The sequence below is a fragment of the Astyanax mexicanus genome, chromosome 11 (assembly GCF_023375975.1).
Source record: "Astyanax mexicanus isolate ESR-SI-001 chromosome 11, AstMex3_surface, whole genome shotgun sequence".
In the NCBI taxonomy this organism is placed as follows: Eukaryota; Metazoa; Chordata; class Actinopteri; order Characiformes; family Acestrorhamphidae; genus Astyanax; species Astyanax mexicanus.
The window spans coordinates 3,422,680-3,436,176 of NC_064418.1; the positions used below are offsets into that span (position 1 = coordinate 3,422,680).

The following is a 13,497-nucleotide window of genomic DNA, read 5'->3' on the forward strand; positions in this document are numbered from 1 at the left end:
TCCCCCAAGTTCAGTTTATTAATGTAACAAAACATTATAATTATTTACAGTTGAATGACATAGAAAAGAAAAACGTGGAACAACCATTTTCTTCACTCATCAAGGACGACAAAAAGCTCCAACAGACATTAGTCCACATATTTTCCTAGAATATCTGCATCCCGGAACAGGAAATAGTCCTGGTAAAACAAAGAAAAAACAGAAGTGTTAAAACATACTAAACCATAGTTAATCATTTAATCCTTACACAAGAAAAAGGTCCATAAATGATGAAAAAAGGCATATGTGCAACTTCACATGTAGAACGAGCAGAAGCTGAAATATTAATTGCTAATTTTATTAAGTTTGAATGTAGTGTATACATACACATTATTCAGATATGCATTTTTGAGGGCAGAAGAATTTACCTTATCTTCAAGAATGACTTTAGTGCCTCCATATTCTGGAAGTAGGACCTTCTCTCCTACTTTAACACTGACCGGCGTCACATCTCCACTCTGAAACAGAACACAATTTTATTATAAAACAATTACATTAAACAAACATTACAAAAATATATTGATTATTTAAACTCTATACACAAGTGACCTTGTTGAGAGCTCCGGGTCCCACTGCCACCACTGTGGCCTGCAGCACTTTTCCTTGTGACTTTTCTGGAAGCATGATTCCTCCTTTAGTCACAGACTCTGCAGCTAACCGCTCCACCAGCACACGGTCGAACATTGGGAGAAATTTCCGGAAAGCTTTGGCCTGCAGAGGGTGCAAAGATTAGGACTCGGGTGAGGAAAAATGGGAATTGTGTAACTGTATGAATGAACCTTTGAGCTTTAAATTGTTACAGCCAGGAGGGCGTATATACACATCATGAAAGAGAATCAGTCAATTTTTAAAGCCTTTTGTTAACATTCTCTGGACCTCAATAAATCAGCACAGAATAACATTTGGAAATGCCACATTCTTCCTTGGCTGAAGAGCTAAAAAGCTTTTCTTATACATCTTAATTAGAAGCGACCCCTCTGTAATCAGATTAAATGCCTGAGCTAGAAAGAAACATTTGTATTCGCAGGAAATGCTCAGGCTACCAGTGGGAGAAGGTTCTGGAAAGTTCCAGTGGGGATCTAACTTATCCAAACTGCCTCAGACAAAAATTTGGCAACACCAGGTGCAGGTCTGCTAGCTAGCAGATGTGTTCATGTCCTTGAGTGAAGGTCATGTGTGAGGGAGGACTAGACAAAAGGCACTGATCTCTGGACTGTGAGGGGGTGAAGGATGAGGGAGTTTGGGAGGTTGGAATTTGGAGGTCTTGTAAATGTTTACCAGTCAGGTAAAGGACAAAAGAACACAGACACTAAGATAAACACTTAGATCTGACCCACACTGGACTTTAAGCCTTTGATGAATGATGAAACCTAACAATGCCTTAAATCCTATCACAGATAAAAAAAAAGAAAAATGTGTAGTAGCTATTACATTAACACATCTGATTTTCACTTGATTTAATAATTACTGTCCGTGTTAATTAAATAAGCACCACTATTTCATAATGTAACTAAAATCTGCCAGATTTAGACAAAATTCCAATTTTTATTTGAACCCCCTGTAAATTAAATATGTAAAAACTAAAACATATTAGAAACTAGTCAATTATCTACATTTTAACCTATCACATTGTCTGTTCTTGTCAGCTTAGTCCTGATATTCATTCAGTATGAGGTTAATTAAGATATACATAAAAAAAGGCTTCACACGTGTTGAGGGACTTCCCACGCCTCTTCCATTCAAAATAACCCGGGCGTCTCCTTTGACCGGTGTTCTGACGAATTGAGCTACCCTGTTAAATCGCAGTGTATGTATATCTATAACTATATATCTATATATCTATATATATATCTATATATCTATATATATATCTATATATCTATATATATATATATATATATATATATATATATATATATATATATATCTATATATCTATATCTATATCTATATATATATATATATATATATATATTTTTTTTTTTTTTCTTTTTCTTTTTTTCTTTATGCCAGATAAAGCATTGTATTGCAAAATGCTTCCATCAGAAGTCGTCGTAGGATATTTGGATACAGTTAAGGGGACATTAAATGTGTGATTAGAAGCCAATTAATATTAATTTTGTCATTTATTTGTATTTGAACATTTTTGCATCATTGACTGACATTTACTCATTTGTCAAACTCAGACAAATAAAGAATGTTTAAGTAATATATAATTTCTATAGAAAGAATACGAAAATATATATTTAAAAAATGTGTTAGCGCAAGCGCACTAGTAGTAAGAAGCACATATCGACGGGTGGTACAAATCGATAGAACACCAACCTGGATACATCTTCAGTGATAGCTAAACTAGCAAGGTTAACTAAGCAATATAAACTGATGCAATTCCTACAGTGAACACGAAATATTGGCTAAATAAAAAGACAACGTTTGTAGAGCTTCTAAAGTAGCTAACTATTTTTTAATGCATAATCTTATTTAGCTAGTTAGCTAACTACATCTGATCTTAAGAATTCAGCACATCAGACAGTAAGGCTAGTGATTTATATCTAACATATGTAGTTATAGAAAACGTGTTTGAAGCACAAAATATTTAAGATCCAGAGCACCAACGTTACAAAAGTCTAACCGTGACCTTGCGATAGCTAACCCAGCTATATGGAGATATGCACTAGTCTGTTCACATAGCTAGCAATACTGACAATATAGAGAAACACGTGACTAACTATAAACCAGTTCTAAACACATTATAAACACACGCTTTAAAACTAAATACACACCAAAATCCTTACCATGTCTGCGGTTGATGTGTTAGGTAGAGCTGTTACCGGCTTAAAGCAGCGAGTGGGCCACACGGACTGACTAACTGAGCACACAGAGGGGGAACACGTGAAGAAATATCTAGAAGTCAAACGCGCATGCGCGATGCACCCTGTCTTACTAAACTGCGCTTTTCTATGTTTTAGAGCTGTTTCACAACAAAGTGAATGAACAGCACGAAGACGTTTATTAATACTGATCTCTACGTCTGAAACACAGGGATAAATAATGCGTTTTTCGCCCAAAAAAGACGTTTTCTTTCGTGCAGCGTGATTTCGCAACACCCACCCCTGACCTCGCTTTTTTTCTCCAATAGCTGCTGAGAAAATTCTGGAAGTTGACGCCCCGGAGCGAGCATAGAAATAATTTTCATGATTAAAGCGCATTATTAGTGCGATTTTCGTGCGTATACTTTTGGTTGTAGGAACAGAAACTTGTGTCAAATGTGCATAAGTATATGAATACAGTTCATTGAGTCAATATGCACAAGGAATTAGTTTAAAAAAATGTTATAATTATAGGTGATTCTGGTTAAGGGGCGGGCCGGTGTGTTACCCGGATGAAGAAGCCCACGTGTGTGGTGCAGTGGGTTTTAGTTGAGCTGTGGAAGCCTCGCTTTAACAGTCCTGCTCCTCCAGCGCTTTGCAGACTTCTGTTCCCAGCGACTTTAAGGTCATATTCAGTAAGTTGGCATGTGTTTTATTGCACCACATGTTAGCATTGCATGTTTGTAGCGTAGCTAGCTTGCAAAGGTAATGTTACTAAAAATTCTGAAGTTAGATTTGTCACTTATAGTTAATAAGAGAGCTTAGATTAAAGGTTTTATCTGATATAGCTCATTTGATCTAGTGTATGGTTAACTGGTCGTTACACGGCTATACCTTGAGGTGGGAGGAAATCCAGGTACAGAAAGTAACAAAAAAAAAAAAATCCATCCCATAATTTTGACTTTCTGGAGCTGAATCTGGATTGCCCTTCTCTTTGTAACGTTAAGTAGCTAAAGGCACAACGAAATAAACTGTTTGCTATCTATGTAATGTTAGCTAGCTAGCTAAATGAATATATCAGATGTGTAGTTAGCTAACATAGCTAGCTTTAGGTAAGCAAGAGATCACATTCAATCAGTCACGTGGCGACTAAGAAATGTACGCTAGGTTTGCTAACATAGCTAGGTTAGGTTATCAAACTAGAAATAATTTTTTATTCATTTATTGAGAGAACTGTGTTTTAGCTTAGTTGGTTGGCTAAGAAGGTCCGCTCGTTTCTGGAATCTTCACTGAGAGCTGAAGCGCCTCCTCCTCTCTCTTCCAGCTCTAAACCTGTCAATGTCAGAGTCCCCCAAATCCCCTCAGTGGGCTCTGGTGTTCACCGCAGCCATGCTGAAGCAGAGACTGAGATTTATTTATCAGATTTATTCTCTTTATTTTTAAATACAGTGTTGTATAAAGCTGTAGCTGTACTGTATGTAACGTGTGTGGACAGCGTGGGTCAGAGCGGTGCTTTTACTATGAGGTGCTGCCGGTTCGGGATGACGCCGCGAGAGTTTGACCTTGTGACGCGTGACCCTGAGCACACGTGGGCCTTAGAAGGAGGGGCGGCTTGTAGTTTTTACACAACCAACCGGATATTAATTTTTAAATTATTATTTATTTTAAGAATTCGTTTTAAATTCGTTTTAAACTTTTTAAATAATAGTCTGTGTAAAAAAAAAAAAAAAAATTGTTGCTGTGGACACGACTCTGAAAAGACTTTAAACAGACTAAAGTCTGACACCCTCGCACATTTAAAGATGAGTCACAGACTTTTTACTCACAGAATAAGATTTTAGAAAGACTGGGGATCACTAACTGCAAGATTGCTACCAGATTCTTTCTGAGATTATTTCCCCATCATGCTTCTAGTGGAGTTTACATACAATACATATTACATAGTAAATTACAAAAAATGTGTATATCATTACTGTGATCTATCAGAGACTTACAACGTTTATCCCCATTAACAGCTTATTTTTCTGCCACACTGTTAGTACTTGATATTTTTTTGCTATAGGATACATTTTTTTGTTCAACTCTGCCTATAAGCTTCTTTACTTCTTTTTTAAGAATCACACTTTCACTGCTATACATCTGCCTTTGAATTATATTGTGACTAAAGTTCTACCTGTGTTTTAAAATACTGTTCATATTAAAGTAAGAACCATATAAGGCATGTTAACTGCAAAATTCTGTACAATTGAAAAAAATATGCAAATGTGCAAAAAGACTATACATATTTTTTCCAACACCATTTCTGGCTAAAAGCTGAAAAATATTAATATTAAAAGAAACATTGTGATATTATTTCAGCAAATGGTAATTCTATTAGTTTTTTTTCCCCATTTTTTTTTTTTAAACACTTCACCTAAGAGTAAAGATGTGTTGAATGTGAAAGAGAAACATACAGCTAGAATAACATCACACCATTTGAATGCGTTCAGATTTAAACAAGATTTGTTACAGAATTGGATTGGCTGATATTTATTCTTTCATCCCAAAAGCTGGTATTGGATTAGTGCAGTCTAATCTGGCACTAAGCATTGCTTTCTGGTTGTAGGTGATTACATTGTGGATGTATAGAATTCTTTAGTTTTCACATTTGAGACACTTAACTGTTTGTGTATATATATACTGTGTGTATATATTGACAACTTAAAGACAGTTGGCCCCCTTTTATTGTATTAAACAACACTTTATCTTGACAGATAGTGTTTCTTTGTTGCTTTGGAGGTAAGTCTTTGAGCAGCATTGTTCCAAGGCAGTGTGCATTTCATTGAAAGACCAGTAGGATCAGTAGAACAGTAATACACTAGCACTGCCAGTGGGGGCACAGTTGTTCTCATGTGACTGAAGTGTGAGTTTAATAGAGTGATGAAATTCACATGGGCTATTTCAACTGCTGCTGATGAAACCTCCATCCCTGCCAATGAAACACCACTTTCATTGGCCATTAAAAAAAAATACTAACAATTGGAACAGCTCTTAATCACTGTCTGCTCTTATTTCAGAGATGCTGCGCTTGCCCAGTGTAATGAGACAGATGAGGCCAGTGTGCAGGGCATTGGCCCCACACCTCACTCGCTCCTACGCAAAGGATGTGAAGTTTGGAGCAGATGCCCGTGCCCTCATGCTCCAGGGTGTGGACCTGCTGGCAGATGCAGTGGCTGTTACCATGGGACCAAAGGTAAGTCCTGGCCTGAACCTCTGTTGAGTTTCCAACTAACATCTAAAGCAGGGGTCGCATGAAACGTTTGGCCTGTGAGGTTTTTGGAACTATAATGAAGATAAATTAAATAAAATGCTTCTCGTGCTCGGCGTGACTTTAGTTTCCACTCGTTCTTGGGCTCCCTATCTTCTTATGAGGGTGGTTTTTTTTTTTCCCGGCCATGTCCCAATTCACTAGCCGGGGCAGTGATAGTGTATTGGACCGCGACCCTGACGACACGGGTTCGATTCCGCGCGAGGAGCGGTGTGTTAATTTATTTTCTTTTTTTTTTTCTTTTTCTTTCTTCTTGGGTTTACCTGCTTTGAGATCAACTGTTCTGCAATTGGGTTCAACAACCCTCTGGGCTGGAGAGCTACTACTCTGTAGCACTCCATCCCAATACACTTCATTTTCCAAAACAGATTTTTTTAAATTATTTTTTTGTGGCCCACCACATAATGGCTTGGAAAATATCTGCCCCACGGCCAAACTTTTTTGCCGATCCCTGCTCTAAAGAGTTTTAAGTATATTTAGGTGTTTTTTTAAGCATGATTCTGCAAGAATATACCAGTAGTTTAACTTAGGCTGCAATGTTTGCTCCACAGGGTCGCACAGTCATCATTGAGCAGAGCTGGGGCAGCCCCAAGGTCACCAAAGATGGAGTCACAGTGGCCAAAAGTATTGACCTGAAGGACAAGTACAAGAACATCGGAGCCAAGCTGGTGCAGGACGTGGCCAACAATACCAACGAGGAGGCCGGCGACGGCACCACCACTGCCACTGTGCTGGCACGCGCCATCGCCAAAGAGGGCTTTGACACAATCAGCAAAGGCGCCAACCCTGTGGAGATCCGCCGTGGAGTCATGCTGGCTGTAGAAACCATCATCGAGGAGCTGAAGAAGCTGTCTAAGCCAGTCACCACACCTGAGGAAATTGCCCAGGTATATAAGGAGAATATTCTTTGAGCAATATTTGTTAAATACAATTTCTACAGTTTTCCTTAAGGTCAGTATTCAGCCAAAAATTTTGTTTAATATTAGTGTCTAATATTTGGTTAATCCGAGTGAATGTAGCTACCATTGTCACAGATTTTTGGATGAGGTTAAAGGTCTCATTCCATCTATTCAATTTTTTTATTCATTTTAAAATATCTGGTTGTGGTCTCTAGTATGAATGCCATGTGAGCAAGTGCTCTGGTGTTTCTGTTTAGCCCTGCTTTAGTTAACTGAATTAGTGGTCTCTGAAGAGAGGCAGGATTTCGGCTCTTGTTCATGAATATTCATACATGCAAACATATCGCCTCTGATTGGCTAACAACCCTGCAGCATGCATAAACAACTCAGAGAGACCTTTAGTATTTAACAAAGGACAAGAAAAAGTGGATTTTAGCAGAAGGAGACCTTTTAAGGCTCAGTATGACTTTTTAATTGATCTGTAAAAAAAAAAAAGGCAATGTTTGAAACTATGACATGTTTATTGATTTTTATAGTTTTATAAACCACAAATCTGTTCACCCATAACTAAAGCTTAGGTATGAGATCAATTTGGAAATGAATTGTTTTTGCTCAACCACTCCTCTTTAGAGCATGAGGTTTAAGCCTGTATTGAGTTTTGCTTTAACCTGTTTCCCCTCACTGATGTAGGTGGCCACTATTTCTGCCAATGGAGACACTGAGGTTGGCACAATCATCTCCAACGCCATGAAGAAAGTGGGACGTAAAGGAGTCATCACTGTAAAGGTCTGTGTTTTCATGCATGTTTTATTTAGAACAGGAAATTACATAAATTCTCCCATATTTTCTGTTCTTAATAATCCTGCTGATTGACTGATCTAATCTGTATCAACAGGATGGCAAAACTCTGCATGATGAGCTGGAGATCATTGAAGGCCTGAAGTTTGACCGTGGATACATCTCCCCCTACTTTATCAACACAACCAAAGGTTTGTATTGGAGCTGGGTTAAAGGGGCTGTGCCACACACTAAATAGTGTGTAGGTGTGAGTTTGGGAAGCAGGCATGTGATTTTCTGCAGAGCAAACTGGGCTATAACTTCTTTTAGGGGTGGGTGATATAGCTCTAAAATAGTATCATGATATTTCATGGTATTTTTGCGATAACTGTACTGTTGGTGATCTAACAAAAGACTGAAGGATTTTCTATTTACACAGACTTTTGCCACCTATTCCTTTTATAGGTCAGAAATGTGAGTTCCAGGATGCTTATATTCTCCTGAGTGAGAAGAAGATTTCCAGTGTTCAGAGCATCGTGCCAGCCTTGGAGATCGCCAACCAGCACCGCAAGCCCCTCGTCATTGTGGCTGAAGATGTTGATGGAGAGGCCCTCAGTACTCTGGTCCTCAACAGGTTTGTGTTTTCTCTGTTTTACCACATAAGTTTCAGTAAATGTCTTAAAGGAGGACTCCTGTGTAAAATTGACTTTTGGTGTAGTGAAACATGGTAAAAAGTACTAACCTTTTGTGGAATAGCACACCTCCGCTCTCCTGCAGCTTTATTTTATTCCATTTGTCCAAACATGCTTTAGAATGGATGATATGTGGCATATTTTGCCCCTGAAGATAAACTGCTTTTTACACCGCTATCCAGCCTTAAAGTACCTCCACACATCATTGGTAGAATCCGAAGAGCTCTGACATTTAAAAACAAGGCATTCTTAATTTTAAAAGTGTTTTTAAGTAAGCTTCTTGTGCACTTTTAAAATCATTAATGCCTTGTTTTTTATTTCACGGCTCTCCGGATTCTACCAATGTGGTGTGGAGCTACTTTGAGTCAGAATAACAGTGTAAAAAGCGGTTTATCTGCAGGGGCAAGAATATGCCCCATATCATCCATTCTTAAGCATGTTTGGACCAATGGAATAAAATAGCTGGATCTTGAAAAGCTGCGAGACAACAGAGGTGTGCAATTTTAACAAACATTAGTACTCTTTATCAAAAAAGTCAACTTTAAATGCATATGGCTGCACTTTCAACAGACAGTTAAGCTTAATTATAGCAGAGAGCAGACTATTTCTTTGTGTAATAACTATTTCCATGCCATTTCTATTCCTGTTTGTGACAGTGTAATGTCTCTGTTATAAGTTATGGCTGCTGGATGTGGGTGAAAGTTCATGGCTGTAACCTACATTTAACTCCCACAGGTTAAAGGTTGGGCTGCAGGTTGTGGCGGTGAAGGCTCCAGGCTTTGGAGACAACAGGAAGAACCAGCTGCAAGATATGGCCATTGCTGCTGGAGGCGCTGTACGTATTCCAGCCAAAGACTTCTCTTAACTTTCCTTGAATAAGTCGGATGTTTTTGTGTTCTGCTATTTTAACTAAAGAAGCTCTTCTATAATTCTGTGTATTCAGGTGTTTGGTGATGAGGCTACAGGTCTTGCTCTCGAGGACATCCAGGCTCATGACTTCGGCCGTGTGGGTGAAGTGGTGGTGACCAAGGATGACACCATGCTCCTGAAGGGCCGTGGAGACCCAGCCGCCATTGAGAAGCGTGTGGCTGAGATAGCCGAGCAGCTGGAGTCCACCACCAGCGACTATGAGAAGGAGAAGCTGAACGAACGTCTGGCCAAGCTCTCTGATGGCGTGGCTGTGCTGAAGGTAATGGAGACATTAGCAGGATTCAAACCACGTTGTGTACAAACCACATTGCTCTAATCCGATTTTTTATTTTTTATTTTTTTTGCTCGCATCAGATTTTCTGATCTTGATGGTTCACATTCACAAATGTAAATGATCTGTATCTGTGTGTAATGTGAACATATCTGTCCCTGAATCGTCTCACATGATGCACATTGATACCTGTATAAACGTCTCCTTCACCACTAAAAAAAAAAACCATCATATTAGAGAGACGAGAGACTCTTTAAGGGAAATGGATGAGTTAGCAGCTCATATGTGGAGCATCTTTTTCCAAGAAACAGCTGCTCTGAAGTTCATGCTCAGGTCCAGGAGGTGAAAAAAGGCCAGGTGGTTTGCTTTTGCTGTTTTTTTCTGCAGCTATAGCTGCACCAAGAGATGTGTTGTGGGTATGAGAGAGAAGCACGTAGCACTAATGCTAATGCGTAAAAGCAAAAAGATGCATGAATTCCGATTTGACCGTTTAAAACTATAAAATGTATTGTATCCGATTTAGGACTACATATGAAAGTGACTCAGATTTGGCACGTTCACACAGCCATTAAGAAAAAAATAATCTGAGACACATTGAGCAAAAAAAACAGATTTGAGTTGTTCAAGTAGCCTTAAACATATGTAGGCTTGATCGGCACATCATGGTTCTCAAGTAGCCAGATGTGTCTGGCGTATGAAGTATGAGGTCACTTTTAAACTTGTTCTGTACACTGCACCAAAACACATGTTCAATACATAAACAATACATTGTTGGTTTGATTTATTTTGTACATTTTATAAATATTATCAGGTTGGAGGGACGAGTGATGTGGAGGTGAATGAGAAGAAAGACAGAGTGACCGATGCTCTGAACGCCACCCGGGCTGCTGTTGAAGAGGGCATTGTTCCAGGAGGCGGCCTCGCCCTCCTGCGCTGCATCCCTGCCCTGGATACCATCAAACCCATCAACGATGACCAGAAAATTGGTAAGGAACTATTTGACAGACTATATGTTTTTTAAAATAAATCTATTAGCTTCCTTTTTAATTACATCTCTGGCGCAAATGAACATGAACCTACTGTATCAACACCATGGATGGTTCTTCATCCAGGCCTACTGGAATGAGTAGGTGAGATCCAATATCCTGACCTCACTACAGCTGTTTCTGCTCCATGCAATCCTCACTGCAATTCTTCACAATGTAGTAGAAGACTTGGTGGTTATCTCCAATCACACCCTTCACTTACCCTACAATAGCAAAAATGGGAAAAAAATGGACTTTTGTTTGTAAGGTGTTGCTGTGTTGAAAGTAATGGAGACATTAGTAGGAGTGGTCACATCATGGCCACATTACAACTTGAGAACATCTAGAGCAGTGGTTTTAAACCATTCTTCTAGACTACGTTCACATTACAAGTCACATTGCTCAGATCAGATTTGGCTACCTTGACGGTTCACATTCACAAATGTTGGGGGTTTATAGGTGTAAATATAACTTCTGATGGCTCCAAAATTCTGAGAATTGGGTCAGGATCCAATACTTAGGCAGTGACCGAAATGGCTCCCTATTCCCTTATTATGTTTGCACTATATAGGGAGACACTATTTAGTTCACTAAGTAGTGGTAAAAACAGGAGTGAATTCAGACACTATCTTGTCATTTATCATGCACCCGCTCTAGTCGCATAACACACACACACACACACACGTGAGTGGTTGTTTAACACTTCTTAAACGCACAAGCTAAGCTCTGAATTAAAGTCACGTCACAATTCAGACAGTCTAAATATTAAATTGGGAGCTATTTTACTCAGAGCTTGTCTAAGACTATAAAAAAGTGTCTTGAGTATTTCAAGCCAAAATTTGTATTGAGTTCTATGTTTAACACTTCATTTATTATTATTATTATTATTTTTTTTTCCTCCCCCCCCTCTCAGGTATCGACATCATTCGCAGAGCACTACGGATCCCTGCCATGACCATTGCTAAGAACGCTGGAGTGGAGGGCTCTCTGGTGGTGGAGAAGATCCTCCAGAGCAATGCTGAAATCGGTTATGATGCTCTTAATGGGGAATATGTCAACATGGTAGAGAGAGGCATCATTGACCCTACCAAGGTACGGATTTTAGCTTCCTTGCACATCAAGAAAATAGTCTAATCACAGTGTCTATTCACTCATGTGCTGTGAATTTAGGAATATAGGAATTTATAAATGTGTAAATAACCTCTCTCCGGTTCTCTTTCTGCAGGTGGTGAGGACAGCACTGCTGGACGCCGCTGGTGTCGCCTCACTGCTGTCGACCGCCGAGGCTGTGGTTACAGAGATCCCGAAGGAAGAGAAGGAGATGCCGGCAGGAATGGGTGGAATGGGAGGAATGGGAGGCATGGGCGGTATGGGATTCTAAACACCACTACCAGAAGTGCTCTATAGACTTAAAGGTAGGAGGCTGAGGGCAGGAGACATGACTAGCTCCTTCCCTTAGCAGCCTCCTCACCTGCTGGCTTGTTGGCTGGCTATCTGACTGACTGACTGCCAATAAGTGAGTGTAACATGCAGCAAAGAAACTGAAGACCCCCGTCCTTTGTCCTTCTTTGCGGGAGGCAGAGTAAAAACATCTTAGGAAAACATCTTGAAAACGTCTCGGATCTTGCCTCTCTCCATTCTGGACTGAAGAAGACCTTTCCTCGTCGTTCTAAAGAAACACAGTAATCTGACCAGACTCCGACTCTCTGATTTGCCCAAGCTCAGCGTACTCCTACTGTTCACCGAGTGGTAAAATTGAAAATTCAACACGATTGAATTTTGAAACTTGTGAGAATTGGCACATTTCTGCACTGAATAAATACATGATGATATTTAATAGCATCAGTTGGGACTGGAGCAACACACGAGTTGAAATCTGCCTTTTTTTAAATGGGGAAACAAGGACTTTGTAACAAGGAACTCTGAGGTAGATGTTGGCTAATTCCATTCTTATTTGTGTTTGTTCTGTGTTTTTCATTTTGTATTCTTGTCCTGTTGTCGTGTTTTTTGTTTAGGCCTCCGCTGTTCTGGAGGAAAAAGCTCAAATCTTGAATCCTCAGTTGAGGCGATTAAACCATCTCACTGGAGAATAAACCTGCTTGACTTGTTTCTGACCTTGTACAATGCTAAATACCACAAACTGAGTCATTTGGGATAAATGACTGGCTATGTTCAGACAGCCAGGGTAAATCTGATTTCTGACATCTAGATCTACATCTGTATATAGAGGAGAATTTTGAGTCTGAACATGCAGAAACCACATGAAATCAGTTTATTTCTAAACAGATACAAACCACTTTTGGAGCAGATTTGCTTGTGATGTCCAGACTCACCTGCAAATAATAATAATACAAATCTGATTTGCCTACAGTCTAAACATCCAGCTCTGGAAAAAATGAGGAGAGCACTTCAGTTTCTGAATAAGTTTCTCTGATTTTCCTATTTATAGGTTTATATTTAAGCAAAAAATTGCAGAAAATGAGAAATGGCTCAAATAACAAAAATGATGCAGAGCTTTAAAACCTCAAATACTGCAAAGAAAACAAGTTCATATTCAGTTTCATAGAATTCAGAACCCAATATATATTTTTTTATGCATCTTGGCATGTTCTCCTCCACCAGTCTTACACACTGCTTTTGGATAACTTTGTCTTTACTCCTGGTGCAAAAATTTCAAGCAGATTCAGCTTGTGATCATCCATCTTCCTCTTGATTATATTACAGAGGTTTTCAATTTGGTAAAATCA

General features: G+C 39.1%; 2 protein-coding genes across 2 annotated transcripts; one reads left to right on the top strand and one right to left on the bottom strand.

Moving 5' to 3' along the window:
• hspe1 (heat shock 10 protein 1) lies at window positions 1-3,168 on the bottom strand. Its single transcript, XM_015603537.3, has 4 exons — window positions 2,835-3,168; window positions 589-750; window positions 408-497; window positions 1-179 (listed from the first exon to the last, which is right to left on the bottom strand). Exons 1-4 carry the CDS (start codon window positions 2,835-2,837, stop codon window positions 129-131), a joined length of 306 nt encoding a protein of 101 aa, XP_015459023.3. The 5' UTR covers window positions 2,838-3,168; the 3' UTR covers window positions 1-128.
• A 220-nt stretch (window positions 3,169-3,388) lies between these two features.
• hspd1 (heat shock 60 protein 1) lies at window positions 3,389-12,844 on the top strand. Its single transcript, XM_007227764.4, has 11 exons — window positions 3,389-3,544; window positions 5,906-6,081; window positions 6,708-7,043; window positions 7,746-7,841; window positions 7,951-8,044; window positions 8,298-8,466; window positions 9,260-9,359; window positions 9,468-9,713; window positions 10,537-10,711; window positions 11,664-11,842; window positions 11,976-12,844. Exons 2-11 carry the CDS (start codon window positions 5,908-5,910, stop codon window positions 12,129-12,131), a joined length of 1,725 nt encoding a protein of 574 aa, XP_007227826.2. The 5' UTR covers window positions 3,389-3,544; window positions 5,906-5,907; the 3' UTR covers window positions 12,132-12,844.
• Window positions 12,845-13,497: the final 653 nt, after the last annotated feature.